Consider the following 26395-nt stretch of genomic DNA (forward strand, 5'->3'; position numbering starts at 1 on the left):
GTGTGCGAGCCTGGGAGTGCATGTCTGGGAGAACAGTGAAACCCTTCCACATAAAGACATTTGCCAGGAGATGATACGTGCCCTCTGACTCGTTTTGACACTTCTACCAAGTCATGGCGATAAATCACAATTTTCCACCTTGCGCTTGCTCCGTTGTGGAGATTTTTAACAGCTGCTCCACAAAGGCGTTGTACAAAGGGTCCGAGTCCGTGAGGGTTCAGCTCCAGCCGCCCTTGGTGGTGGCCTGGGCTGGGGTGCTGTGCTTCCACTGCGGAAAGACCAGGCAGCTGTCGGAGCGATTCAGGCCGGTATTCCTGCCTGGAATTCCAGCGCGGGCGGGAGGAGACCGGCCGTGAGGAGGGTGAAAGGCTGCCCCGGAGCCACCGTGGCCCCGAGCTGCCAGGTCTGCTCTAGGGGTGCTTGGCTCCCTCCTGTAACCCCCGGAATTTTCGCTGGCCAGAGGAAGGGCGGCGGGGCACCGCTTGGGCCGCAGCAGCAGACCTCCGCTAGGCCACTCCGCCGCTGCTGGGCTCCGGTCCGAGCGCGGAGCCCCGGGGCCCCCACGACAGCACGGGGCCGGGGTGGGGGCGGACCCGTTATGAGCCGGAACGAAGGTTCCGGGCGCGGTTTCCCAGGGCGCGGGCGGTCCCTTCCTGCCGCCCCGGCCCGACACGCAGCGGCTCCGCCCGCCGCCCCGTTGGCGTTGGCGGGAGCGGGGCGGGGCCGGCGCCGGGAGCGGCTCCGGCAGCGGCGGCGGGGTCGGGCCAGAGCGGGCTGGGCTGCGGAGGTGCGTGAGGCCGGCGGCGCGCTGGGGTGGTGAGGTAGAGTCAGCGGGGAGCTGGGGGACCCCGGGGGCTGGCACTGAGGAGGCACCGGGGTGGCTGTAGTGTCCGGCACTGGGGCATGTGGGGCGGGCACTGGGGTGGCTGTGGGGGTGTCCCTGTGGGGAGGCTCTGGGGACAGGCATCCCCCTGGGGTGCTGTGTGGGGAAGGGCACAGCCGTGGGGCGCAGGGGTGCCCGTCACCGGGGCTGGAGGCAGGCGGGTGAGTTTCGGTTGGAGGCAGATGAGGGGCAGCTCACGCCACTGCTGCGGGGTGAGGCAGGGTCCCTGCCCGGGGCCTCCCTCCCGGCGGGGTGGCCGTGGCACAGGCAGGGGAGCTCTGGGAGGCGCTGGCTGGTGGGACACGGGGTGCTTGGCTTCAGGCAAAGGGGACATGGTGAGCTGCTTCCCCTTTGTAGGGGCTCGAGGAGGCGCTGGGGCTCGGGCGCAATGCTCAGGGGATGGCAGGACCCGCTGCAGGGGGGGGCAGGCTGGGAGGAGACAGCAGCGGATGCTTTGGGAAACTTTTGGAGTACGCGCCCAGGACTTGGAGCGTGGGGGCTCTGGGGGACATTCCCCCACCTCGGGAACACAGCCAAGGCCTGGGAAGAGAGGAGGACCACGAGGAGGTGGCCCTGACTGCAGAGAATGAAGGTGTGACCTAGCTGCTGCACAGGCACACACCCTCTCTAACCCGCTTTTTGTGTCCACCAAAGTCCTGGCTGCGCTGATTAATGGTTGTGTAATTAGAGTTAAAGTCTGCAGGAATTCTGAGAGCTGCGGCATTCGATTGCTGTGGTGGGAGGTGGAGGACACTGCAGGTGGCCTTTCCTCTTTCCCCACCTTGGGTGGTTGCAGCACCAGGTCCCCCAGCCTGCGGCTGGCCAAGGCTGGCGCGGTCAGAGGCAGGTACTGGTGGGGGTTCCATCTGCAGGACTCCAGGGCCTGAGGACAGCCACCGTATCTTCTTCTGAAATTCAGATGGCAAATATCTGTGCTTTGTTTCCTGAAGAAATTTCCTGTATATAAAGAAGTATTAAAATTCATGACTTGGAAGTTTCTTGGTCCAAGATCTGGATTGTAATTATCTTGAAATTACTGAAAGATGAGCCACAAACAATAATTGTTGAAGCAAGGATTTGGTATTGGTGTGTAAACCTACTAAGGAGGTTGCCTCCTGAAGTCTCAAAAGACTCTGTTGTTAAGCCGTAAAAATGAAACACGACGCAACGCAACACAGAAGTCAGGACAGAATGACTGCCCATCTTTATTGTCCCTGAGCAGGCTCCAAATCTTCTCTGATATTCTGCATAAACCCCACTCTTGCTGCTTTGCTAACTACAGCAGAGACTGTCGCATGCCAGGACGCTCAGTGCCTCGGGGTTATGGTGTACCCAGAAGGGCTGTGAATTCACAAAGGTCTTGCCAGCAGTTTCTCTTTTTTTGTGTGTTTCGTAGCAGTGCTGCCTAGGTGATCACGCTGCATTTTCAGTTGTGGTGTTAGAATTATCTTAAGCCGTTTGGGACCTTGTTGGTGAAAAGCAGCATCTTTTCATTGATTGCAGGACACCGGTACCAGATCTTCTGCATCCTTGAGCTCTGCTTGAGAAAATGTTATCAGCCTGCCTGTAGCAGTAGGGGAGGCAAGACTTGGGGGTTTGTTTTAGCCAGTATAGCAAAGGTCTGGGTCTGGATGCTGTTGAACCACTGTGTGGCACTGGCTGAACTGGAATCCCTTTGATACATTCATGTGGCTATTAATATGCTGAAGGATAGCTACTTTTGCTCAATCGGAGTAGCTGAAGCAGTCTATGTCGTGAGTGTAGACAGTGTTCTGCCTGCCAGATCCTGCAGTAACCTTTATGAGGGTCTTTAGAGCTTAGACTGTCTAGATAGAGCAGATGCTGACTGTGGGGAGAGCAGCTGTGCTGGGGAGAGTTGGAGTCTTCTCTGGAGGTGAGCAGGCTGGGTCACAGCCATTTGCACTCAGTCTTTAAGCAGATGCTCTCAGTCTGGAGATTGGGGTAGAGCTGGGCCTGGCAAGCCTGGGAGTGAAGTTGCCTTGGAGATTGGGCAAGATTTTTAAGCATGGATTGGAAAGAGATCCTGATCTCTCCCAGTAATTATGTACCAGTTAACCCTCATCTTGTAAACAGGCTTTCATCAGTTCCTTCAGGAGCCTGTGATGAGTCTTCTGTCATTAACCTCTTCTGAGTCTTTTTGTCTACAGCAGCTCTCTACAGGGATACACACCAGTAAGGTTAATTGTAAACTGGGTTGGAGGTGGGAGAGGACAGGGGGAAAAGGATTCTCTTCTCCCCATGACTGAGGTCGTTTGGGTACTTTAGAGCGTGGCAGGGGAATTATCTGAAGCGACAGGACTTCTTCCTTTTCTCTGAGGCTCTCGCTTACGTGCTGTCCATGTGTCAAGGCAATTCTCTGCAGACAACTGGCAGAGTGCAAAGTTTAGTAGTATTTGCCTGCAGATGAGTCAGCAGAAGAGAAATGGCTTGCTCCTGTAAAATGTAGTGATCTTGTAGGCAAAGCAGCACATGACAGTCACATCTGACTGCTAACGCCTTCTAAGTTTAGAGGGATGACAGGGCAACCCGGGAGCAGGCAGTGCCACCCGGCGAGCCTGGGAGCTGTGGGTGTCAGGGGCCTCGCTGATCCAGTGTGTCAGTCTTGCACTGACTTGGATCTCGTGTGGGAAAAGCAGCAGCTTTGGGCTGGAGCATTTACTGAGTTGTTGCAGTCAGCTCATGTTTTGTATGCTCTTTGAGTTTAAGTAGCAGGATTTATGTTGCCTGGCACATAAATCTGCAAGTGAAAAGCAGTGAAAGTGGCAGAAGAAATCCTGCTACTGCATGTAGATCTGCAGATTATAATACTCTTCAAGAAATTCCTTGGGACAGAAAACTCATAGAATACAGATGGGCCAGGTCCTCATGCCATCAGTGTTTTAGGGTGCAGAAATATCTCATCTGCTTCTCTGGTGTGGTGTGAGGCAGGCAGTTCTCTGACACCACTAAGGCTAAACAAAACATCGGTACTGTCCATGAAGATGCAGACAGTGAGATAAAGCTTTGGCTAAGCAAGAAGATTTGTTGCATCTTTCTGACCTTCTCCATCTGCCAGAGGTGTTAACTTTGGTGTTGCGGTTAAATTCCAGCTTGGATGATGGTGTAGTTAACTCACGCTAAGGGAGACGTTTTAAATTCCTTCCTTGCCTATATTTTTTTCTTTCTTTGTGGTAATCAATGCTTGTCCTTCTTCCTTCCCAGAAGTGGCTGTGTTTCAGCGGGAAATGACTTGACCTTTGTAGTATTACTCTCCACAAAGTGCTGGATGATTTCTGAAGGCTATTATTGCCACCGTTTAAAGAAAATTCCTATTTCTCCCTTCGACTACTTCTCCTTCATTCAATATCTGCACTTGGGGACCAAGAGGAGTGATTCCCTGACATGGAGAGCAGCTCTTCTCCCACCTGGCAGTTGGTCGCTCCTCTCAGAGCCCATGGGTGAGCGAGCTGGCAGGTGATGCAGGGTGCTTCTTTGATGCAGGATGAGCACCAAAGAAATAAGTTTCAGAAGCAGAGCCCTAAGTGTTTTGTAAAGTGTCATGGAGACTGTGATCTATCCATGGCTTTCCAGAGTGGGGCACATCTTAACTTCACTCCTAGCAAACAGTTTCTCATGTTTAGCACAGACTCAGTAATGCAGGAGGGTGATGCCTTAAACAAAATAAAACAATGCTTGTATTTTACAACAGGGGTCTGTCTTCTGGTTATGCCTGGTTTTATCTTGGAGTTTTTCAGAATGAGCTTTGAGAGTTACCTGTCTTCTCTTTCCACTTCCCCATCTGCTGCAGCTGTAATTAATTTTAGAACAGTCAGTGTTTTGTGCATTTGGGTAAGCAAAGCTGTGTCTTCACATGTTAAGCTGAGCTACAGATGCTGTATCCCACTGTTAGTAAGTAATTGTTTTGGAATGCTATTTTAGTCATTTGGGTCAAAATGAAACATTCTGATTACTAGCTTTATTGCAGCAAGGTGTGATTTGTTTTTAAAAATGTGTTCCCAGTTTTTAATGAAGACAAGTTTGGTGCTGGAAGGACTTCCCAGAAACACACCAGCCACAGGATAGAGGTTTTAAAGCTCTGAAGAGTGGTAAAATTATTGTTTAATATCTGCATTAATTGGAGTAATTAGCAGAGCTGCGTCATTCATGAGGTGCTCAGCCCAGCTATCTGGACACTGCAGAGGCTCCTTCAGCAACATCTAGCCTCAGATCAGAGCAGATGGAGCATATTTACGCCATCCTTGAAGCAGATTTCTCCCTTGGTATGCCAGGTAGAGCTGCTGCTGGGTGGCTGGAGCTGTCTGACCACTGCTGCTTATTTAATGCAAAGTAAATCCATTCACTTAAGCTATTGTTTGCCATCATTTGACTACATATACCCTGAGAAGTGGAAAATGAGTTAGTGAGGAAAGCGGATGGTTGGGTGTGGGAGCAGTTGGAAGAAGCTGCTGGGGGTTTCTCCTGGGCGCGGACAGTGCTGCATAAAGCACGGTGTTGCCCTGTACTGTAACCTGCAGTTCTTTGGCTGGCCTGAGCTCTGCACCCAGCAGTAAGATGCTGGTAATAACTCAGCAGAGAAGTCTGGTTGCTCTGATGGGCCAAGCTCGCATGGGAAGAACTTCACCAGTTTGTGTGTGGAGGCTGCTGTGTCCGTACTTCAGCACCAGAGCCTCTGTCAGTGCTTTTTAATGTTTTGCTGGGCAGTGGTTCGGAACGACTGCGTTCAGCACATCAACAGACCTTTTAATTATCTCCGAAAGGAAGGAAAGCGAGTGGTCAGAGACCAACAAGTGACTTGAAGCACAGTGAAATTGTTTTTACCAAATAACAAGAAAACCTGCTGCTGTTTCCTCCCACTGTTTCTATGAATGCTGGGGTTACTTGAACCAGAGATAGAGGTCTGCTGCTTTTTGTGAACTGGATGGTTTCTGCTGGGACCATGGTGGTGAAGTAAACAACTGATACAGAGTGTGCTTGCAAGATGGCACCTTGCAAAACCTAAGATTTGTGTCATACCCTGTGTTTTCAGAGAGTCACTCTAGAAGCTGCTGCATTTATAGCACAGATCTTTCCTGAAAGTTAAATGTTTGCTTAAGTGTTTGAAGACTTGGAGCTCAGGGTTACAAACTCTTTTTGCCTGCAATTGCTCTTGCACACTCCCGTATGTTTGTCTGTTGTTAGAAAATAGTAAATTAATTATTGGAATGGAGCAGACTCGGTAAACTTGACTCGTAGGCATTGTGAAGTGAGTGCTGGCTGGTTCATGCGGTTCTGAAATGTCCTTGTGGCTGCTCTTCACTGTCACTTTTGTCTTCTCCCCAATATTTTTTGGCTCCCCACTCAACTAATATGCTCTTTTCCCATTCTTAGTGCATTGTGTTAGGTCTAGCAGAACAGCCTGGAATATTTATATGCATGTAGCCCAAAACCAGTTCAGCTATGTTTGGCCCCATCACTGTTCATAAGGTACCATTGTTGATGCTATGTGGGGAGAGCGGTATGTTCACATGTTACTAAACTGCGTTTGACTCCTTTTGAACGTTCCTTGACCTGGAATCATCTGTGCTTGTGTAAGGCCAATCACTATATCTGTTTCTTATCACAACACTTCTTGATTGCTGAACAGCAGAGCTTTGCCCAGTGGCCCTTACTGAGGACAGACCCAGCTCATCCCAAGCAGGAATGCTCAGCAGAGACCCTCTGCTGAGGAAGGGGGTGGTGTTAGAGGGACATCTGCCCTTTCTCATACCTCGCACTTGCCCCACCTAATGTTTTCCAGCACACCCTCTGCATGTGGGTGCGGAGACGTTTTAAATTCCACGCGGCTCTTATTATTAGGGTGTTGAGGCATGCACGTAGGCATCATTCCTGGGCAGAGAGGTCATGCTGCTCTCAGGAATGGCAGGTTGGAAGTGCCATTTGCTGCACTGGAGAGCTGCACACTTGAAGTGAGCAAGAGAATACTGCTCTTTAGTTACAAACTTTGCAAATCTAGCACTCGTTTCTAACTCCTGCAGCAGCTGAAAAGTGAATGTTTGCTGCCATGCCCTTCTTAAATCCCTAGCTTTCCTAATGCTCCAGGGCCCTTTTGAGAAGGTACAGTGACTCCAGCTCAAAAGCACAGATAGCTTACTTCCAGATAGCTGTCACAATTTCTGTCCCAAACTGCTTGTCTGTCTGTCTATTCATCACAGAAGCAGTTCAGCTTAACCACCACTAATTACAACCTGGTACATAAAGTGCCATAAGTAAGTGTGCCCTAATGTGGTGTCTGCAGCTGCTTCTCCATCGGCTGAGTCACCACTGCAGTGGGGAGAGGGGATGAAGGGGAGCATGGTGGCAGCCATCCCAAGGTGAGCTGTCCCCACTGGGGACCTGCAGCTTGGTCTTACACAAACAGCAAAGCAAACAGCAAAGCAAACAGCAAGCCAGCTAGTTATTTAAGTTATAACCGACCATGTGTTGCAGCCCTTCCCTCACCCTTATCCTGTTAAAACCTGTCTTCAGGACTGTACAGCAGACCAGCTGTCTTGGGGGGGGGGGGGGGGGGGGGGGCACAGAAGGGTAGAAGAGCAGACGGGGCATGCCTTAATCCTTAGGTTGCTTTTCAGATGCTAAAATAGTGTAATTATCCTTGTAATGATTTATAACTTGCAACTCTTGTTCGAGTTTCTCTCCAGCCAGCTGACTGCTGCACACTTCTCTCTGCAGAACAACCCTGGGTTGCATTAAATGATTCAGTATTCCCACTAAGCACTGTTTGTCAAGCCTTGGCAGCTGATGCCAAATACAACTGGCTAAGCCCCTTGTTAGGTGGCTGTGTCTTTGCACTGACCTTCTGTACACTGTGTCTGCTATTGACTGATTCTGCTTTGGAAGAGCTGAGAAATACCTTTTTTTTTTTTTTTTCTCCCTCTCCATTTTCTTCCAGTTCTCACTGGACGTTCTTGGCAAGATGGAGCCACCAACCTCCTCCAGGCTGAATTCCCGAAAGAGAAGAAAAGATGGATCTGGCCCTAATGGGGCGACAGAGCTGGATGGAATCCCTCCAAAAATGTCCCGACACTCACTAGTAAGTAAGCAAGCAGAGATAGAAGCTTTAGGTGCCTGTGAGATTAGTACATTGAGCCATAACAGCAGACAGATAAATGTGATGGTTTTTCTGTGGACACAGAAAACAAGTTGTGGATGGGGAGTGGGGGAAGAAGCGAATGGCAGTAGCTATCCTTGCAAAGCCAGTTTAAAATCTTCCTTTGTTCATTCTAATAACATACTTACAACATGGGCTTAAATTAGGTCTGAGGCAAATGTCACTAAGCTGCTTTTCTGGTGTGTCCGGCTTGTTTGTAGTCACTTAAGCTGAACCCGAACAGGCATGCATATAGATATCAGGAGAAGTAAGCATTCATTTCTTAAGTGACCCAGCGGGAGTGAGGAGTAGTCCAAACAAACAGACAGACAACTCATGCACCTCGCAGAAAGCAGTCCCATTCAAGTCAGGGCAACTGCAGGAGGGTCTGAAGTCTGTAAGCACCTGCAGAAGAATCCATTCTCTGAAACACTGGGAACATGACTGTTCGTTTGATTTTCTTGGTCTGGCAGGAGACTGCATTTATGTTGCTTGTGCTTCAGGAGTGTTCAGAAGAAAAAAAAAACTGAAAGGATTTCTCCTTCTAGATCAACACTGGGACAGCTTTAACAAGCTAAAGCCAGCCAGGGTCTCCTCTAAAGGGGGCCTGTACGAGTTAATGCTAGTGTAAAGGGCTGGCTTTAACTTGTCCTTGCTGCAATATTGTAAAGGTGGGCTTTTTACAGCTCTTCTCTGCCCTCTTCCTGGAGCTGTCCTGCATATCACATGTGCTCTAGTTGCTCTTTCCTTATCTCTGTCAAAAGCCAGATACCATCCCTGCCACGTCATACTGGGGTCATAGTCCTTGGCAAAATATGGTGATGTGTTGCAGATTTCCTCTTTGATAACGAGGTTTTGCTCTTCGGGAGTACTTCAGTCCCAGAGCATTTGACAGATGGTAACGAACTAAGAGCAGCACCAGCAGTGAGAACTGGGGAAGCAAGCATTGGGAATGGAGGCTTGAGCTGTTGCGTGATTTATCCCACAAAACCTTTATATCCTTGACTGTTGTCAAAACCCACCCAGTTCCTCTTAAAGACCTCACATATTTCAGTAAGGAAAGAGAAGTGTGCTGGTTACTCCATGGGAATCACTTGCTCTTCAAGTTGGTGTCTGTCCTGTGTTAGAAATAAAGCATCTGTTTATGAACAGCACAAGACAAGTACTATCTAGCCACTTTCTAAATTTCCTGGCTGTTTTTTAGCCACAGGGCTAACACAGACCTCCCAATGAAAGATTTCTTTTTTGTTCCTTTTGTGAAAGTTTTATTTATTATAGCAGTAGTGTTGCCTAGCTGTGACATTAGCTTGAAGCCTTTACCATTTCCAGCTAAACAGCTGGCTGGTGGAGTGTTCCCCTGAAGCAGCAGATGGTGGTAACAAGCCTGCTGGCATATAAGCCTGACGTATTGTGCACGTCAGGTTGAGTCCTGACCCTTGTGGGCACTGCAGAGGAAGGGCAAGGCTCTGGCAGCAGCCTTTGAGGACATTTCTCTGTGATCCTCTGATAGTTTTGATAGGGTTTTTTAATGCTTTTATTTCTAGCTTCATATCAGGTATGTGCCAACCAACCTGCAGAGAATCTTGTTTTATTCACAAGTCCCAGATACAATGGCAGTGATGAAAGGACAGACCTGTAGTCCTTACTGAACAGTAAGGATCCTGGTAGAGAGGTGGTTTGTGAAACGTGAGTACTAGAGCATCAGTAAGTTAAAGGAGATTTTCAGCTGTATCAGTTTGCTTGAATGTAGTGCTCTGTGGTTGTTCTGTGCTTCACTTTGAGCACTCTGATAAGGAATGACATTAGCAATAATAGCAGCAGTCTTTCTGCTTGCAGTGGTGCTGGACACTGTGGCAGGATCCTACAAAGGAATCCAGAGAGGAAAGTGCGATGAACTTTTTGCAGCTTGAAGGTGTTGTAATGATCTGCAAGTTCGTTTCCTAGTCTTCTGGCTCAGGACAGAGACATCCATTGCTGCCCCACACCTTCTGGCTAGGAGGAAATTGAGCTGTTTGTTCTGGTGTTGGGAGGGCGAATGTTTTGTTTCCATTCAGAAGAGACCAGAAATGATACCTGGACTTCAGCTGCTGATTATACATACTGCTGTGGTCAAACTAGTAGATTAGAGGGGTTTTCCTGCAGCAATTGGAGATATTCTGCCACAGGTTGAGGTCAATCTCTCGTTATGTATGGCTTAGAAATGGGTGACAATGCACACATTCTTTGGGAACTTTTGCTGCTGTTGGTATTGCTCTTCTGCTCATTCATATACTCAAATCAAGGAGCTTTTACATCACAGCATAAACACTCAGGAACAGCAAAGTGATGGTCTTGCCCAGGTGGACATAGCTGGAGCTGTGACAGTGGGTTTGATGAAGCTTGGCTTGTGCTGCTGTGAACTGCTGTTTGTCAAAAGTCTTCTTTTACCAGCTGCAGGTTTGAGCCTCCAGTTTTCCTGGGTCCAGTCATCTTCTTTACTTTTCTCTCTCTCTCTCTCTCTCTTCATCTCTAAACTTAATCTAGACACCCTGCAGGGCTGTTTTGAGGTTTAACACTAATTAGTCTTTTAGAACATGTGTTTGAATTGTGGAGAGACATTGTGAGTCACTCAGTGACTAGGACACTGCAGTGGCAGTGCTGCCGCTACTTACTGCACAGACCTTTGCATTCTCACAGCTAATCTTCTCTGGCTGTTTAGGGACTGAGGGAACCAGCTCCATTTTCAGATGAAGTGGAAATCGATTACAGCAAGCCATACATCAGAGTAACATACGAAGAAGCAATGAGAGGGACCCCTTGTAAGTAAAAAAAAGACTGGAAGGGGGTTGTGTAAATGGGAGGGGGTGTGTGGATATGATGTGATATCTCTGAGACCAAACCAACCTTGTGTGTCAGGCCAAGTGTGCAGCCAATGACTTAGTTAATGCTTTGGTGATTAGATGATGGTTCCCATGTGAAATTGGGCCTTCCAGTATAACTGAAATCAGAGCTTGTGTGTGTGACGAGCCATACCTTCACCAGTAGGACTGTTCGAAGCAAATAGATATTTGTGGTTTAGTTCTTCCTTTGCCACTGACAGCTATAGAGTAGTATGAGAGCTGAATGTTTTTCTGTACTACTTGGTCTGAGGCAGCTTAAAGTTAAGCTCTTTAAAAGTAATCTTTGCTGAAACTCAAAATGGTCAAGTAAAACCAATGTATATCTTTGTCTGAACTGTCCCATTCTAGCCTGGATTTGAATTAAAGTCAGCGTCATTAAACACAGTAGAATGTGTCCTTTTATTCTCTAAACCAGGCTGGGAGAGACACTGTTCTCATTGCAAGTCTCCCAAAGGGGAGACAGAGGCAGGACTGACTCCTGAAGGATAGCTGTCCACTCTTGCCCAACAGGGTGTGCAGACAGTGCTGTCTTACTTGGCTTCTCTGTTATGGCTACACAGACAATACAAATGCTGCATTTCTACCTGCCTGACTGCTGCTGAGAGATGAGCCAGCACAGATTGAGACCTGGCAGTGGTTTCCTGCTGGAGGTTCTGGAAATCATTGCATTTCACAGTCTGCATTAGTTTTAAGGGTATTTTAGATGAGATGTTGGGGGATATGGTATAGGGGAGAACTTGTAGAGTAGGGCTGATGGTTGGACTTGATGATCCCAAGGGTCTTTTCCAACCTGAAGGATTCTGTGATTCTGTAATTTCCCAACTAAAAGACTCCAGAACCTGCACAGAGGTCTCTGATTTCAACAGTGATGCCTCTCCTGCCTGCTAAGACTAAAATACACTGCATGATGCCTTGTTGCTCTTTATGTTCAACTGCAGCTGGTGCAGGTATAGAGGAAGAGAGAAGGATGTCCCAGGCAGTTTCCAGAACATGACTGCACTTTAATAAAGACCTGCCAGAACTAGCCCTCTTCTGTCATACAGAAAGCTTTTGCAGTCTCAAACCTCCAGATCCTTGGCTCCCCAGAGCCTCCTGGCATCTTCACACTGAGGTAGATTTGCTGAAAAGTGATTGTAAGAGAGCAGTCAGTTTGAGGACAGCCTGCTTAGCTTGAATTTAACAACCCTACCTTTGCATCAACTCATCCTCTTGCTGCCTCCCAGGCTCTGTCTCTAGGTATCTTCAGAGCCTTGCCCAGACCCATGGGGTTTCGTTTCTCCAGCTAGGTCTTCTCTCTGCCCTTTCCTCGCAGCTTTGGTGTGCCTCTATTCACAGCATTCCTTTGATCCTGTCTGCCTGAATTGGGCCAGAGAGCAGCAGGCTGTTCCCAGGTGTGCCAGATACCAAGAATGTGTGGCTTTCTGCTACCAGCAGCAAGAAGACTTCAGTCCTGTGTAGTCCCAGGAGATGAGAAGTCAGGGTGCCTCCTACTATTATGTGGCAGTGCTAGACTATCTGACTTTACCTCTGTGCTGACCTCAAAGAGCTGAACTACAATTTCCCCTGGCAGAGGTGGCCTGAGGAAGTTTTGTTCCTCCTTATTGATCTATGGATTTAGCTGATAGTGCCAGCAGTTCAGCAGACTTGTATCTGCTTTTCTTCGAGTAGTCCGGCTGAGTTTTTGGATAAAGCTGTACACTTCATGGGTCTGGGGGAGCCAATGATGCTGGTGGGGAATCGGAACAGTCTGGTCCCTCAGCCAAACTGATAGCTGTAGTAGTGGGCTGCAGAGGAAGGTGCTGAAAAGGTCTTGAGATGCTATCTTGGCTGGCAGGGGGAGATTGAGCACCTCTGAAACATTTGGGCCAGTTTCCCTCTGGTAGCTCACTGCTGTGCAGAAAGTTAATGCTGCATTTGGATTTCCATGGGAGGGAGATGTTGAGGGTCTGTTTTCCCCTTCCTCTCCCTTCACCTTGTTTTGGTGGATGTGTGGCAGGCTTTGAGTCTGTCTTTGAACATGGTTGTATTTCAGCTCTGTGCTCAGCTGCATTTGTTTCCATGTGGGAAGGCAGAGCGCCAGCTGTTTCTCTTCACAAATCTTTCCTGGCTACAGCTCTGCATTCTGCCAGTTTTCTGCAACACCCCCATGAGTTTCAGAAGGTCCGCAAATGCGGGCATGAGCAGCAGCTGCTTCTCCAGGAAGGCATCTTCACAAATGTCTCTCTGTCCCTTTGGCACAGTGGATCGCCCCGTCAGAGTTTATGCCGATGGAATATTTGATTTGTTTCACTCTGGACATGCCCGGGCCTTGATGCAAGCGAAGAACCTCTTTCCAAACACATACCTCATTGTTGGAGGTAAGGAGTGACCTTGTTGACTTTGGCTGTCATAGGAGTACAGTTACCTCTGTCCGTGATTGCGCGTATGGGTGGCATAGCAGGGTTTTTGTCTTTACGGCCTCAGTGGCTCTCACTGCAGCCAGTTGTCCCAAGTGTTGTTGGAGTCTTACTGCAATATTTTGAGAGTTGGATATGTCTGCAGAAAGATAGCCTGCACCAAGTGAGTGCTTAAGGAGAAGAGTTTTGATCATGCTGTTCTAATGTGACCCCTTGTATTTTGTGACAGATATTGGTGAGTTGCACGTCTAAGTATCAGAATATATTAGGGACAATTGAGCATCTGCCTCTTGAATTAAACAGTTAAAGAATGAGTAACAGTCTCTCCATGGCTGGTTGAGCTTTGTGTCACCTGTATCACCTCACTCCAGCTCTCTGCTGGCGATCACTCATGGCTAATCCCAAACAGGTCCTGCTAGGAGCATGGAAATCACGGTGCTTCCTTGGGCATATACCTGGCCACATGGAAGTCAGTGAGGCCCCATTTCTCCAAATAAAAGTTCTCCATTTTGTCTGTTAGATTTAAAAATCTTTAGATGATGCCAGGAATATCCTGCTGACCATCTGAGCAGATCTAGCAGAGGTGTTTCAGACAGGCATCCTTTAAGAGTAAAATAGGAAAAAACCTATTTCTTCTGGCTGCTGTAATACGCTGGCCTCTTTCCAGACAGTGCCTCCGTGCCTGTACCTTCACCCACCTTAAAGACATGTCAGGCTGTGTGTTTTACCTATCAGGAGGTGACCTCTGGTCAGGCTGCATAATGATGTTAAAGTATCAGAGCTGAGAATACCTTCAACTTGTTTTCTCAACTACCATTAGCTTCCTGAAGCAAAATGAGACTCTGATCCTGCCATAGAGCGATTGTAATGTCTTTGTGCGGTTTGTTTCCTTAAAGTTTCACTCACTGCATTTTTTGTGTGTGCTACAGTAGTGTCTGGAAGGGGAAGGGTGGGAGGAGAGCGGAAATAGTTGCTCCAGCCTACAAAATGCGCTGAGCTTAGAGATGTTGCAGGTGGAAAGACATCCCCATGTAGATAAATGTTGTACATCAAGCAGGAAAATAACTTCAGGTCAAACTATTAATGTGTTAATGTAGCAAGGTGTGTCACCACATGCTCTGCTTCTGGGAGATTGGTGAGGAGGTGGAGAGCAATGAACTGCTCCCCTTGCAGCAGGAACTGAGACAAGAGGCCACAGCCCAAGGGAGCATTAGCTCCAAGCTGAGAACAATCTCACTCACCCTTTATCATCTGTTTGTTTAGAACATATATACATCCAATACCAGTGAGACTGTTCAAGCCTTGCTTACTTTTGAGTCTGATAACCAAATAAAACTCCCTCCTTCTCAATGTCTTACATTGCAGATTATGAAGAGCTGGTCATTTACTTTCTCATAGAACATAATAATTAAGCTAACTTGATTTGCTGTGAACTCACCCTTTGTTTTAATACAGCTTTCCAAGAACTAGACAGTGGTATGGCATTTTATGAAATCAGAAGCTTAGGCAGTGGGTTTTTTCATGTTTCAGTTTCCAAGCCTGAGACAGCCATAGGTTTAAAAGCAGATTTCTGCCTGATAGGCCCCCAGGTACCATTTCATACAGGAGGGTTGTCTTCTCTGTTGGCTGCTTTTCTTGATAAGCATTGTAGGCTCTAGAGACCTTGAGGGTTTGTAGTGTCATCCCCATCTTGGGCAGAAATTCCCCAAACAGCCTGCCTAGAGTTGCCCAGGAGTTTAGTGGCCTGCACTTGTCCCTGTTCCTGATGCTTTGTGGCTCGAAGAGTGGGGTTTGAAGGTGCCATCACCAGCCTCCGTCAGCAGCTGGCATTGCCTGGTTTAGCAGGTGTGTGTGCAAGGTCCTTTTACTGTAAAGCACTGGGGTAAGTACCTCGGGCTCACTCTTCTCTGTGTTTTTCAGTCTGCAGTGATGAGCTAACCCATAACTTCAAGGGCTTCACGGTAATGAATGAAAATGAGCGGTATGACGCTGTGCAGCACTGTCGCTATGTGGACGAAGTGGTGAGAAATGCGCCATGGACACTCACCCCCGAGTTCCTGGCAGAGCACAGGGTAATTTGTGACATCTGATCTGTTCTAAATTTTGATTAGCCTCTGTCTGTGCTTGCTGTTTACGGCAAGAATTCATCCATGGGGGTGACCTCTGCCTGAGCAACCCATTTCTGTAGAAACTCTGTAAATATAGAATGAACTGGGTTATGGAAATTGAGTGGGTTTCTTGAGAGACTAGAAGCATTTGCTGAGCTGGCAGGTTATGTTAAAATAAGGTGGATATTGTGACATGGTGAAAAAGCCTGACAGGGTTCTAGCTGTTCCATGGAAAGTTGATGTTTACAGATTAGTGTGAGATGCAGTAGGGAGAGGATAACACAGGTTGGAAAGGATTTCTGAAGGACATCTGGTCTAACTCCCTGCTCACAGCAGGAGCAGATTAGATCTACATCAGCTTCCCTGCAGCAGGAGAGCAGTCAAGCTGTCCTGAGAGTCTTTTATCAATTGGTAAGAGAAAGTGAAAGGAGTTCTAACATCTGTTGAACTGCTTTGGGAGGCGAAGGAGTCTCCAGGGGAGTTTGCTTAGTTTCCCCTGGTTGCCATTAACAAGCCATTTCTCTGTGGAGCTTAAAACAGCTGTGTCTTTAGTCCTAGCCTTTCCTCTCTGGTGAGTGCTTACAATTGATATGCAGTTGCCAGTGAAAACTTGGGAGTGCTCTGTGTTGCTTTTTAACAGAGGAAAGTGTCTTGCCATTCTGTTATATCCCTGCGTGGAGGTGTTGAGCAAAAAGTTACGATCCATTGACAGAAAGCAGGAGACTGGCACGTTCAAAACAAAATATTGACTTGCATTGCTTGCTTAATTTTCAGATCGACTTTGTTGCACATGATGACATCCCCTATTCTTCTGCTGGCAGTGATGATGTTTATAAGCATATAAAAGAAGCAGGTGGGTCTGTATCAGATTCTCCAGGGCTTCCTGTCAGGGATCTGCTGTAGTTTCTTTTGTGCCCCTGTATGGCAGGGTTATGTGTGGGGAAGTGGCTGTGCCCTTCTGGGAACAAGGTCTGCCCAGGAGCCTCTCAAGGCAGGAAGAAGCCCAGCTTTGAGCCCTACTTCATAATGTCCCAGGCCAAGCATTGCCCAGCATTAATTCCTACTTCCAATCTAGTTATCATGATTGGATTAACAGCCACATTTTGAAAATAATACTATAGTTTGGTTTACAGATTCTCACAAATGGAGAATCTCATTAATTTAGCAAAGTGACTCCTTCTGTAGCTGTTTGCTGTAAAACTCAGTGGGGGTGCAGCTTATTTAAATCTATCCAAACCCAGCCATCAGAGCTTGTTATATTTCCACCCACTAAACTGTAGGACTCCTTGTCCACTCGTTGTCACCACACTATTCTATGTGCAGTGGATTATAGTCAATAGTCTTAAACCAGCTAAAGTGAAGAGCTTTTCCTGAGAAGACATGGTATTTTGACATGGTTTTGACATGTTTTGGTCTTCCTTAGGTCTTACTCATAGTCCCAGAAAGGAAGACCCTCATATTTTACATTCAAGGACAAAGATATGGTGGAGGGCAGTTAGGAAATGAGGTCTTGACAGGAGAGATTGTTTCCTAATAGAGGTGTCAGCAGCTTTTTGCCATGTGTTTTGCTAAAGCTGTCCTGGGTCCTGTTCCCCAACTTTAGGCATGTTTGCACCAACTCAGAGGACTGAAGGGATCTCGACATCAGATATTATCACCCGGATTGTGCGGGACTATGATGTTTATGCCAGACGGAACCTGCAGCGGGGCTACACAGCTAAAGAACTCAATGTCAGCTTCATAAACGTGAGTTGAAGTGTGTCTCACCACAAGCTGCATGAAGCAGAATCTCAGTGTGGAGATGTGGTCTTGTCTAGCGGTAGCACAGTCCTGCCATATGCCAATAAAAGGCCAGTCTGCAGAGCTAAGCAGCTGCACCAAACCAGTGTCCTTGGAGTAGAAATTAAGACTTCTTCCACCCCTGAAACTGCCTCTGGGACCCACGCAGTGGAACTGGAGTTTTGCTAACACTGTTCCATTGTCAGAAATGTCTTGGTGACATTTTACCCGTTGAAAGAGCTGGAGACAGGGTGTGTGGTGAAATGTGTGTTTTCTTGAATTGAATGAAGTATGGGTTGGTCTTGGCAGCTACTACTATATGTCATCTCTCTCCTCTTCCCTTAGCCACCTTCTTAAGGTAGAGTCTTTTTTATAATGAAATCTGATCCTGTCCTTACTGTACTATTCCCTTTCTGGAGCTGCAGAACCAGCAGTGCTTGGGTAGGAGAAAAGGACATGCTCTGATCCTGTGCTGAGCAGCTCTAGCCCACAAGCAGAATACGTGGCAGAAGGCACTTAAGATGTTGGAAGTAAACTTCTTTTAATCACTCAGATACTATGCTTGGCCTCTCTTTGGCATGTAACTCTGCCTCTGTTTAAAAACACCCAGCAAAAAGACTTGTGCTATCATGATATGCAAAGGGGTCTACAGCAGGTCACTCAAATCTAATCTGTATATTGTATAAATATTTCCCTCTTTCATGCACTGCTACTAGATAGTACTTATCTCTGGGTTTAGTCTCACTCTGTGTACTGTGCCAGTGCCTGCTACAAAGCATCTCACGGCCCCGCTATGTCTGCCATTTAGTCTAGGGAAGAAGTGTCACTGAAGTGAAGGAGAAGTGTCACAAGACTAATGGAGATGCTGAGTCTTAAGCAGCAGTTCAGTGTAATAACACAGAGCAGAGGTGGTCGCCACTCAGATCTGGTGAGCTGTGTTCTGATCCACCGCTTACTGTACAGGAGAAGAAATATCACCTCCAGGAGCGCGTGGATAAGGTGAAAAAGAGGGTGAAGGATGTAGAGGAGAAGTCAAAGGAATTTGTCCAGAAAGTGGAAGAGAAGAGTATCGATCTCATTCAGAAGTGGGAAGAGAAGTCACGAGAGTTCATCGGCAATTTCCTGGAGATGTTTGGCCCAGAAGGTGCATTGGTAAGGAGCCGCTTTGGGAAAAGGGGATTTCAGAGAGCTTGGCAGTCATTGTAGGGCTTCTGGGGCCCACAGTCTGCAGAGCAAAGGTTTATGGTTTGTTGCAGTGCTCAATGTGCTGCCAGTCTCCAGGCAAGTTCCAGGCTTGGGCAGCCTGTTTACAGGGAGCCATCAGCTTTGCCAACTGGATAATGCCAGTTACTGTTGTAGCATGAAAAGTTCCCATGTCCCACAAGCTGGTCTGTAAACAGTTTGTGTCCTACAGGCCACTGAGCAGCCAAGAGGTTGGCAGTCACTTTGTTACTGGCCTGGGGTGAGTCTGAAGCTACTTGTTTTTGCCAGGCTCTCCTGTGCTGCTGGATAAATATCACAGGCACTTTATGTTAGAAATGCTTGAAAATGAGTGATGATTACACTGTGTGTAGTTTCCAAAGCCTAGAGCAATGCTTGGGCTTTTTTTGCTCTTACATTGCATGAAGCATTGAAGGGACACAACAACCCAAATTGCTGCACAAGGCCATTTCCATCCCTGTTTGAGCCATGCTAACTGTCTTCCTGCTTCCATCACTAGAAACACATGCTGAAGGAGGGCAAGGGCCGGATGCTGCAGGCCATCAGCCCGAAGCAGAGTCCCAGCAGTAGCCCCACGCACGACCGCTCCCCGTCTCCCTCCTTCCGCTGGCCTTTTTCAACCAAGACTCCTCCTTCATCACCAGCCAACCGCTCCAGGAACGAGTCTGCAGTCACCTATGACATCAGTGAGGATGAAGAGGATTAAGCTACCAGCTGGGATTTACTGCGAACCGCTAATCGCCAAATCCTAAGTCCGGACCCACTGGGGAACTCTAAATGAGCAAGAGAGCCATAGGAACAGGGCTGACGGTGAGCACAGGGCCTTGGAGGCACCCGTTGCTCTTAGCAAGGGCTGCTGCCTGGAAGCACATTCAAACCTCCTCTCCCTTCCCCTCCCCAAATCCTCTTTTTATTGTTTACGTTCTAGTGGTTTCCAGGGGGAAGATGGTTTTTATATTTTAAGAAAATACTCTTGTAAAGTGCAAAGAACAGTACTCAGGCGTGGCTTTTCTTTTGGTTTCTTTTCCCTTGTTAAACCTCCAGGTAAGAGGGAGAGTGGGAAGACCCATCTGTCTCTTCTTTCCTTCAGCTCCTCTGTCTTATTCCCCCCACCCCCAGGCAGTATCCGTGCCACTGCCAAATGAAAGACCCCTCAGTTCCTCGACCAGCGTGACCTCGAGAGCACGCAGGAAGAGGCTTCTAGGAAGTAGAGACATCTCTGCTGCACTGGAGCCGATAGGAATCTATCCAGCAGACCCTGTAGTGCTCGCGCACCTCTTAGCTGAGCTTCCCAGCGTGTCGCAGTGAGGACGTGCTGGGTGGGGGGCTACCAGCTTAGCACGCAGGAGTTACACCCTGGAAGAACTCTCAGCTCCATGGAGTCGCACACCCCGAAAGCGCGCAGCATTCACGGCTCCAAGTTGTACAGGGGCTGCAGGGGAAAGGTCTTTCCAGCTAATCTTAACAAGACTGCTAAATCTTGAGCTAAAATTCAGCCCTCAGTTGCTGTTGGAGAGAAGAGAATGAATCTTTGCTTCGGGGCACTTGCTGTCTGTGCATTTCCTCAGGTGTGTGAGCACCCAGGTAGGAAATGAATGTGTCTACTCCTTTGAGAAGTTCCTTGTCCCAGTCTCTGGTGTGTAATCAGTTTTACTGTCTGTCCAGATGGCCCCTCAACACTGTGCTCTGTGCGTGTTTGTGTTTCAGTTGCTGTGCTCTAAGGGCTGGAGCAGTCCTTTACACTGGTGCCATGAAGTTGCTGCTATAAGGACAAAACATGAATTCGTACAGTCAGTTTGCTGTCCATGCTAGTGTGTGCAGCTGGACAGATGAAGGGCACGTTTTACCCCAGTGAAGTTGGGGTCCCATGTGACAGTTGCCTGGCTTGCTCAATAAATGCACAAATCAGTGCCTGCTTACTCTACTCCTTGAGGCAGGCCAGAAAGAGCATCAGAGAGCGCTGCAGCTTTTTAAGATTTTAAACATGTAATCTGCTTGTTTGAAACCACGGTCCAAGTCGTGCCTGTTGTCGTGTCTGTAATAAACACTGAGCTTTGTGGCCTGCGGCTCCCCACAGGCAGTTGCCCTCCCCATGCTGCATGCCTGTGCACAGAGCAGCTCCCTGCGCTCTGTTCTGTAGCCAGTGCTGGAGGGACTGGACTTGCTGTCGCGTAGCTATGAAGCCCCCGCTTGCTTTTCTGTTTGGATTTGCCTGTGATATCTGTTGTCTCTGGGTTGTGCTGCTGGGCTGAGTTGCCTGTATCCTCCTGCGATACTGGGAGCAGAGGACAGCTCGGGGCGGGTCAGCAATGCTGTGAGGAGGTCTGCAGAGCGGGACGCACGGCTTGGGGGCAGCGGGTGCAAGGAGGCAAATCATCAAGTGCTGCCACAGGCTCTGCACAGTGTGATGCTTCCAGGGGATGCAGGAGCCCTGTGGTAGGAGCAGGCTGCTGCTTCTTTCCAGCTTTTATCTTGCTGATCCTTTGTCACCCTGCCCAAAGGGCTTGACAGAGACTCTGTGCTTCTGCTGAAGCCAGAGTTGATAGGAGAAAGGATATGTTGGGGGATTCCTCATCTGCCACTTGGACCTCTCTCAGCAGGGACGTGCATGGCTCTGGGAGCATGGCTGGCTGCTATGGATTTTAAGCTGTAAGGGGCAAATAATGGTCACTTGGTACAAGCCAGTTCTTAATCCCCTGGTTTGTGAGTGGTAGAGCACTTACTTTATATCACCCACGTTCTCTCTTCCCTTCCCCACCTTCCCTTCCTCACCCTTTCCTCAGTATGGGTGTTGTGTTTCTTTTCCAAGCCAGATCACAAAGGCCAGGCTGCTTTAGAGCCTTACTATTTTAAACAAGTTATGCAACAGCGTTCTTTAAATTTGGATAACAATGGTGTTTTAGATGGTGGTTTATTCTGCAGAGACCTTAACATGTTGGTGTCTGCAAAACCTAGGGTGCTTGGTAAGAAGCCAGCCATGGTTTTACATGTAGCTTGGAATAACAGCTGTTTCTTGTAACCAATAATCCCTGCTTCCTCCTTGCACTTAATTAAATTGGACACTCAAATCCCAGACTAGCCTTTTTTCTTTTCATTTGTTTTTTTGTTTCCTTCTGGATTGCTGGACCAGCCTCATCTCCAGCACTGGCCTGTGTTATCAGGAGTAGCACAGAGCTTGATCTTTGGGCAAAACATGTGAGCCAAATCCTCCAGGAACATCTTGTTACCTGCAGATTTACCCAGTGCTGCTGCTTCAGAGCTGTCCTGTACACCTCTAGCCCATCCCACACTCCTCAAAAGAAGCATCCAGAAGAGACATGCTTGAATTAAGCATGAAGTAAGAGGTAGAGTGGAAAAATAAAACTTCACTAGCACATGTGGAGTTTGATGCTGCTAAATCCAGAGGCATCAACTCCTGTGTGACAGCCCTACCTCAGTTCCTCTCTAGATCGGGGGTGTGAGGCTGCTAGCACCAGCAGCAAGATCCTGGGAGAGGATTTTCTGATGGCTGAGAACAGCAGCAGCAGGGCAAAGCTGAAAGGTGCCAAGAATGCTGGTAAAAGCAAGGCATGGAGAGCGTGGCACTTTAACAGCATATTGCTTAGAGCTGTAGGACAACATCTTTAATCTCTTGAGAAAATTGCAGCATACACCTGCACTGACATGATTTTGAGGATTTTTATAGAGGGTTGGGACTTTATTTTGTAGTCTGGTTCTTCTAACTGGAGGCAGGTGCTGGAGCAGCGAATTTGCTTGGCAGGAGCAGTGACTTTGGTGGGCCTGATCCTGCATCTTGACCCCTGCCCCTCGGGGTGGGCTTCTCACTGCCAAGCGCTCCCTGGTGTAGAGGTTTGGGTTTCCTGCCTGCCACAGGTAGGGAGCTGGGTTTGGTTGTCTGACATGGGACAAGCAAGTCCCATATTTTGCTGCTTGCCTGGGTGTTGCTTCTTGGCAAAACCATGAGATTGCTGGGGCCCAGCGCTTCTGCTGGTGCCTAGAAAGCCATGTTGGTAATGGCCATTTACTGTTGCCAGGACTCTGTCAAATTTGGCAGTCTCGTAACGAATCACCAGTGCATCTTCCAGCTGAGCAGTTTCACTTTGAACACAGCTACCTGCAGAAAGCTCTGAGTCACATTTCTGCCCCCTGCATGGGACAGAATACTTGCTTTTTCTCCAAAACGAATCAAATGAAAGTTGGGACCTTTGGCTTTCTGACTCTGCTTCCCTGACACGTCGTACTGGACAGAGGTATTATGGTGGGAGGGCATCAGGGTGCAGGTCAGGGGAAGTTTCGGTGGTGCCTGGCAGCAGGCTCTGGTCTGAGCACTGAGGATGTCATCTGCTGCCCATCTCCAGCCATGCTGCGTCACCCGTCTCCTCCAGCCCTGCAGCAGCAGCTGCTTTGAGCTGGCTCTTCACAGTCAGTGTTTGCTGTGCTGATTTCTTTGTATGGGCCTGTGTCCACACCGTGTGTCTTGCTTGTTCTGGATTTGGGTTTTTGGCTTTTATGTTTAGCCAAATAAATGCAAAGTCATTTTACTCATTGTGTGCCAGATCCCTTCTGCTGTCCTAGCACAGCCAGCTCCCATCGTGGTCTCATCACCTGCCACCTTAGTGGTCTGAGGGAGAAGATGATTCAGAGGGGGTTAAAAGATTACCCAGTGGTTTCTGCAAGTCATCATTGCTCTTGATGTCCGTCCCCACCTCTGTTGTAAGCATAGAGCAGATGCTGCCTTAACCAGCCTTGCAGTATTAAGTAACTGTGTTACAAAGGTGCCTCACAGCTCCTGCCTTTGCCTGACCCCAGGCTGACAGTTGTGGATGCTCTCACTGTGCTCTCAGAGCAGCCACTGCTGTGGAAGATGTGCCCGAGGGACAGCCAGACCTATCCAGAGGTCTCAGGAGAAAATGCCACTGCCCTGGCATTGCCTTGGCCATCATACCCCTGCCAGCAGCACCCAGAGGTCAGTGTCACGGCTGGGTGTTGGGCACCCTGTGACAGCCCTGGGCCATGGCTGTGCTGGTCTGGGCTCCGTCTTCCTCCTGCTGTGTGGAGTCATCTCCCACCTAGCCTGGACAGGAGGTGATCTGGGCCCAATCACCAGGACGAGACTCGGGTACAAATTTATATTTATTTGGTGCCACACAAGAGCCCCCTGGGCTGGAGGCAGATTCACAGATCCCTTGGGCTTGTGGCTTTCAGGTTCCAGACCCTTTCACCCCATGCCAAGATGCCCTTTCCCCCTCTGCTGCCGGCAGCTCCCCAGGGCTGGAGGAGGAGTTGGTTGTACAGGGCAGACCAGCCCCTCACCTCACTCTGCCCCTTGGCACCCCGGTTGCTCCCTTCCGTTCACGCCTTGACGTTGGTGCCTGCAGGTGCAAAGCTGGCAGGCTGGTAGCCCGGCTTGTCGTCCTGCTTACGGTAGTACATCCGTGTCACCACTGCCAAGATGAAGGTTTGTGGGATCAACAGCTGCACGTTCATCTCTGGAAGAGGAGAAGAGTCATTTGAAGCTGCCTTCATCCACCATACCCCTTCCTCACACCCTGCTGCGCAGTGGAGGCCTCGTCGCGTGCTCCCCCATCTCCTGACTTACGCTGCGACCTGGCCTTGGAGGAAAAGGGCGGCGAGCAGGCAATGTTGCCATTGTTGGCCAGGATGCTGAAGATGGCGGGCTGCAGTGCTGTCAGGAGGAGGAGGACCTGCAACCACCAACACCTGAGTTGGTGGGGCCACGCCACCGCCAGGCTCCTGCCCTTCACCTTCCCCACGCTCCCGCAGCTGGACCTGGCTCTTGCCCACCAGCAGCTCTGCCCCACCATCTCTCCCTGCACCATCTCATCCCATTCGTGCCAGAGGAGCCCCTCAGCTAGCAGGGAGCCAGGCAGGACGGGGGCTCACCTGGAAGCAGAAGAACTTGGGTGCGATGTTCTGCTCGGTGAGGTGCAGCCGGGCCTGCCGGAAAAGGATGCCCAGGGCCCACAGCCCAAAGAGGGTGGAGGCACCAACCACAGTGTTGATCCAGAGGGCCACACTCTGCTCAGAGATCTGGGCAGGGACATGCAGAAAATGCACCTGGGCTGACAAAGCTGCTGGGCAAGGTGAGGGCTGGTGGAGGCTCCCCATCCGGGATGTCACCCTGCCCATCCCCCTGCCCTGGCACTCACGTCAGCAGGGTTGTAGTTCCCATCAGTGGCCAGGACCAGTCCCAGGAAGACGGCAACCACCCTGCAGAAGGCATACTGGAAAGTCCCCAGCATCAGCAGTTGAAGCTTTCTCCTGGCACAGTGAAAGAGTTCAGTAGCACCCTGAGGTCCTTGACCCCTGCCCAGGGACTTCTCTTCCACCCCAGCAGAAGAAAGGGGTGAAAGCCCTGTCCAGGGGCAGGGGGTTACCCCAGCTCTCCGTCACCTGCTCATGGTGATCCGGGGCAGGCAGGGGCAGCAGCAGCAGCAGGGCCCGGTGCTCATCACCATGGGCACATCCTTCAGGGTGCTGAGCACTGCCTCCTTCCCCCCAAAGCCCTCCACCATGACCAACATCAGGAGGTAGAAGCAGATGGCAAAGTACCTGGGGGGGGGAGGAGGAGGAGGGAGAAGGCAGGTCAGGCCCTGTGGGCTCTCCGGTGCCCCTGCCCTGGGGTGGGGTGATACTCACGTCGTCGTAGCCATCTCCACCACCATCATGGAGCGCGGGATCCACAGCCCAAAGCAGCTGACCACAGACACGACCTGGGGGAAGCATGACTTTGACACACTGCCACTCCTTCCCTTCTGGAGGCTGGCACCCCTCGGGTAGCCCTGGCCCCCCGGGTGATGCCCCCACCACCCCCACACCCCAGCTCACTGTTGGGGCTGAGCTGCTCCAGCAGAGGGTCTTCATCTTGATGGGACAGCGGATCTTGCGGGTGAGGTAGAAAACTTCTTCTATGAAGATCGCAACTGACAGCAGTGTCATGATGGTGGCAAGGCCCATGATGGCAAGTTGGGCCATGTCCAGCTCTGCCAGGGAGGGGTGAGAAGGCAGCTCCACCCCATCTTCTCCTCCCTGGGGCCACCATGGCAGGGAGCTGCCACCTGACCCACTGCTCCACAGCTTTGGGAACACGTCTGGCCATGCCAGAGCTAGTGCTTCTGCTGCCCCTGCTCTCGTGTCCCATGTCACCTGCCCAGTGCTGGCCCTCCCTGGGCCACCCCCATCCCTGCAGGCAGGGCTGTAGGCTGGGAGGCTGAGACCCGAGCAGCACCCCACTGCCTCCCCCTTCCTCAGGGCTGCTCCCTGCCTGCACCCACCACAGCCACTCCACCTCCTTCATCCCTGTCCTGCTCCCACTAGGGCCGAGAGGAGGGTCCCCCCCACCCCCCACCCAGTCCCCCCACCTACGCTGCAGCAGCTGCTGGGAGGTGGGTGGCAGGGTGAAGCAGGCTGCCGGCACACTGAAGTTCCTGATCAGCATCTCCACCAACGGGCGGGAGAACCTGCGGAGAAGGTGGCGAGTGCTGCAACAGGGCTGGCAGAGACACAGGGGCACCCATCCCCGCAGGGTCCCTGGGGTGCCCTGGCTGGCTTGCCTCACCCCCAAGCGCCTCCCTTCCTTTACAGAGAGAATAACCCAAAATCCTGCTCAAAAAAGTTGGATTTGCCTGGCTGCAAAGCAGCATGGGGGTCCCCAGCACTCACCTGGGGTCCTCTGCCAGCTCCATGGTGGGGTCCATCCTGCTCTGCTCCTCAGCTCTGTCCCAGCGGCTGCAGGGCTGCTTGGCACCACTTGTCTCAGCTCCCGTTGCCGGCCCACGGGGTCAGAGTCCCCAGGGCAGGGACCTTGCGGAGGCCGTCGCGCCTCGTTCCGGTTTAACCAGCAGCCTCCAGTGCTCCCCTCCCTCTCCTGCTGCTGCGGGTGCCCATTGGCGTGACCCCACCCCGTCCCAGCCTCACCAAGTGCCTCGGCCGCCTGGTTATTGACCCGGGGTGCTGAGGGA

General features: G+C 49.9%; 2 protein-coding genes across 2 annotated transcripts; one reads left to right on the forward strand and one right to left on the reverse strand.

Annotated features, from left to right (window-relative positions):
* The first annotated feature begins 668 nt into the window (after nt 1-668).
* Nucleotides 669-22954, forward strand: PCYT1A (phosphate cytidylyltransferase 1A, choline). The gene is made up of 9 exons (XM_074912192.1): nt 669-787; nt 7833-7973; nt 10729-10828; nt 13150-13266; nt 15226-15377; nt 16188-16266; nt 17017-17159; nt 18156-18344; nt 18913-22954. The coding sequence occupies exons 2-9, from the start codon at nt 7857-7859 to the stop codon at nt 19117-19119; spliced, it is 1104 nt and encodes a 367-aa protein (XP_074768293.1). The 5' UTR covers nt 669-787; nt 7833-7856; the 3' UTR covers nt 19120-22954.
* Nucleotides 22955-23662: 708 nt separating this feature from the next.
* SLC51A (solute carrier family 51 member A) lies at nt 23663-26168 on the reverse strand. Its single transcript, XM_074912535.1, has 9 exons — nt 26097-26168; nt 25800-25894; nt 25263-25417; nt 25074-25147; nt 24828-24986; nt 24584-24695; nt 24318-24464; nt 24013-24118; nt 23663-23902 (listed from the first exon to the last, which is right to left on the reverse strand). The coding sequence occupies exons 1-9, from the start codon at nt 26129-26131 to the stop codon at nt 23766-23768; spliced, it is 1020 nt and encodes a 339-aa protein (XP_074768636.1). The 5' UTR covers nt 26132-26168; the 3' UTR covers nt 23663-23765.
* Nucleotides 26169-26395: the final 227 nt, after the last annotated feature.

The sequence above is a fragment of the Athene noctua genome, chromosome 8 (assembly GCF_965140245.1).
Source record: "Athene noctua chromosome 8, bAthNoc1.hap1.1, whole genome shotgun sequence".
NCBI lineage: Eukaryota > Metazoa > Chordata > Aves > Strigiformes > Strigidae > Athene > Athene noctua.

Coding starts and splice junctions, on each gene's coding strand:
- PCYT1A (XM_074912192.1), top strand. CDS start 7,857: ATGGAGCCACCAACCTCCTCCAGGCTGAATTCCCGAAAGAGAAGAAAA. Junction 15,378..16,187: donor AGTTCCTGGCAGAGCACAGG/GTAATTTGTGAC, acceptor CTTAATTTTCAG/ATCGACTTTGTTGCACATGA. Junction 17,160..18,155: donor TCAATGTCAGCTTCATAAAC/GTGAGTTGAAGT, acceptor CTTACTGTACAG/GAGAAGAAATATCACCTCCA.
- SLC51A (XM_074912535.1), bottom strand. CDS start 26,131: ATGGACCCCACCATGGAGCTGGCAGAGGACCCCAG. Junction 24,119..24,317: donor CCAAGTTCTTCTGCTTCCAG/GTGAGCCCCCGT, acceptor TGGTGGTTGCAG/GTCCTCCTCCTCCTGACAGC. Junction 23,903..24,012: donor CTCCAAGGCCAGGTCGCAGC/GTAAGTCAGGAG, acceptor CTCCTCTTCCAG/AGATGAACGTGCAGCTGTTG.